This window comes from Monoraphidium neglectum (genome assembly GCF_000611645.1).
Source record: "Monoraphidium neglectum strain SAG 48.87 unplaced genomic scaffold scaffold04604, whole genome shotgun sequence".
Taxonomy (NCBI): Eukaryota; Viridiplantae; Chlorophyta; class Chlorophyceae; order Sphaeropleales; family Selenastraceae; genus Monoraphidium; species Monoraphidium neglectum.
The window spans coordinates 2,032-4,231 of record NW_014009025.1 but is presented as its reverse complement, the minus strand read 5'-3'; the positions used below and the strand labels follow the sequence as shown (position 1 = coordinate 4,231).

The 2,200-nt window shown below is 69.2% G+C and overlaps 1 protein-coding gene across 1 annotated transcript; it reads right to left on the bottom strand.

Annotated features, from left to right (window-relative positions):
* Nucleotides 1-211: 211 nt before the first annotated feature.
* MNEG_14588 (hypothetical protein) lies at nt 212-1,916 on the bottom strand (the record flags this gene model as incomplete). Its single annotated transcript, XM_014036940.1, has 3 exons — nt 212-225; nt 441-588; nt 855-1,916. The coding sequence occupies 3 exons, from the start codon at nt 1,914-1,916 to the stop codon at nt 212-214; spliced, it is 1,224 nt and encodes a 407-aa protein (XP_013892394.1).
* Between the last annotated feature and the right edge of the window lie 284 nt (nt 1,917-2,200).

Sequence of the window (2,200 nt, the reverse complement as noted above, 5' to 3'; positions counted from 1 at the left end):
CACCTGGAGCGGTCGGACGGGTGCAGCGGTTGGACGGGCAAATGCTTGGGTGGGCGTCAATGTGTGTGCGATTGTGCACATGTGTCCCTGGATGTGTGCGTGTGCGCGTGCGCGCGCAAGCATGTGCCGTTTTTTTGCTCACAGGCGCAATCCTGATCCGTTTGAGCACGTCGGGGAGGCACTCTCGAGTGTGGCGCTGTGATGGGCGGTATCAGCCCGGGAGGCCTGGGGGCCGTGCCAAGAGTGTCCTCAGCAAAGAACAGCCCCTCCATGATCAATCGCCTCACCTCTGACTGGAGGTGGGGCTTCAAAGAGCGTGTCGCTCAGCAAGCCGCTGTAGGGGTTGAGGAAGAAGCTGCGCGCAAAGCCGCCCGGCAGCGCCCGAGCCCGCCGCCACAACGGATGAAGCTCGCGCGCCCGCCCCCTCCGCCCGGCCCCACTGCTGTGGCCGCTGCTGCTGCTGCTGCTGCTGCCGTCGTCATCGCCATCGCTGCCGCGGTCTTCAGCAGCTTCGCGGCAGCTGCCGACCAGGCCTGCTGCGTGCTGCGGGGCGCGCTCCCGCTCCAGCATCCACCGGACCGCGCGCGCCTGATCGGGTGGGGTGGGCAGGTGACGTTGCGTGGGCGCCGAGGGGCCGTGGCTGGTGTTCACATCACTCAGTGCTGGGTCAGGCGCTCCCTCCCCTTCCTTGCATGACATGGAGGCCAGAAGAGCCGCTTTCCCTATGCCACCGATTTGCACCCATGAAAGTGCTGTGGCGCTGGCAGTGCGCGTGCACCCCTCGCGGCGGCCACGAAGCTGGGGGCTGCAGTTCCAGCTATACCCCCACGTGAGCCCCATGGCTCACATCGCACCTGATACGGCCGCAGCGTGGGCAGCAGTGCGCTGGATACCTCGGAATCAGGGAGTCGCGGCTCCAGGCCCGACGGCTTGGCCCACGCGTACAGCACGCTCGCGTCAAACTCAGCAGCGCCCTCGCGGCGCTGCTGCTGCTGCTGCCCCGCCGGCGGCTCAGAGCGCCGCCTCTTGTTGGGCCGAGGCGGCGACAGGGTGCCGGGCGCCGTCGACGGCCCACCGTGCAAGCCGTTTCCCGTGCCGGCGTCCGCGCCGCCGTCAAACCCGCCGTCGCCGTCGCCGCCCCCCTCGTTGCCCAGCGCCGCGCCCACCTGCCAGTGCGGCGCCAGCCAAGCCGCCATCGCCAGCAGCGCCTGCTGCCACGGCCGCCGCGCGGGGTCCTGCGGGCCCGCCGCCTGCTGGTGGAACGCGCCGCGCGCCAGGCCCAGCCGCAGCCGCCACAGCTGCAGGCCCTCTTGCGCGGCGGCAAACCCGTCTCTGCAGCTGAGTCCATTCACCCCCTCCTCTGCAGGTCGGGCATGGCCCGAGTGTGCGTGCCGCTGCAGCAGCTGCGGGCAGAGGGCGCCTGCGAGGTGGGAGACCAGCCGCGAGGGCGGCAGCGCGGCCGCAGGGTCTGGCAGCGCGGCGCCCTCGTCCCCGCCGTCCCCTTCGTCCGCGCCGCCCTCCTCGTCTTGAGAGCCGTCGCCCTGCTGCTGCTGCTGCTGCTGCTGCTGCTGCTGCTGCTGCTGCTGCTGCTGCTGCTGCTGCTGCTGACCGGCAGCGCCGCCATCCAACCCTCCACGCCGCCAAGCAGGTGGCAACACCACGTCGCACGCCTGTGCTAGCGCGGCCTCTGGCACGTTCACTGAGACAAAAACCTCGGCGGCCGGCGGCGCACCGCCGCCGTGGCACTCACCGCTGCCCCCTTGACTGCTGGGCCAGGGGACCGGGCGCAGGCTAGCAGCGAGGCGGCCGGCCTGCAGCAGCTGCAGCAGTGACGCGGCGGCGGCCTCGGAGGGCGCCGCGACACAGACCTTGAAAAGGACGGGCGGAGGAGGGCGGCAGGCATCACAGGCAGTCATACTTGAAAAATTGGTTGCCACTGTGGCTGCTGGGACTACAACCATCACTGAATAGTGCTGCATGCGTGTTCGGATCATTTCGGTCAGGCATGGTACTGTTTGGACCCAAGCTGCACTGCTTGCAGTATCCAAGACGCAGGCGCCTCAATTACGTTGCAGGCGACTCGTCGAGCATGTAGGGGGTTCAGGGCCGAACCCAGTGGCGCTCTTGACTGCTGCACTCGTCACTGCAGCGTGGGCCCCGCCCTTCCCAGCTCACAGGCACATCTGGGCCACCGCTGCCT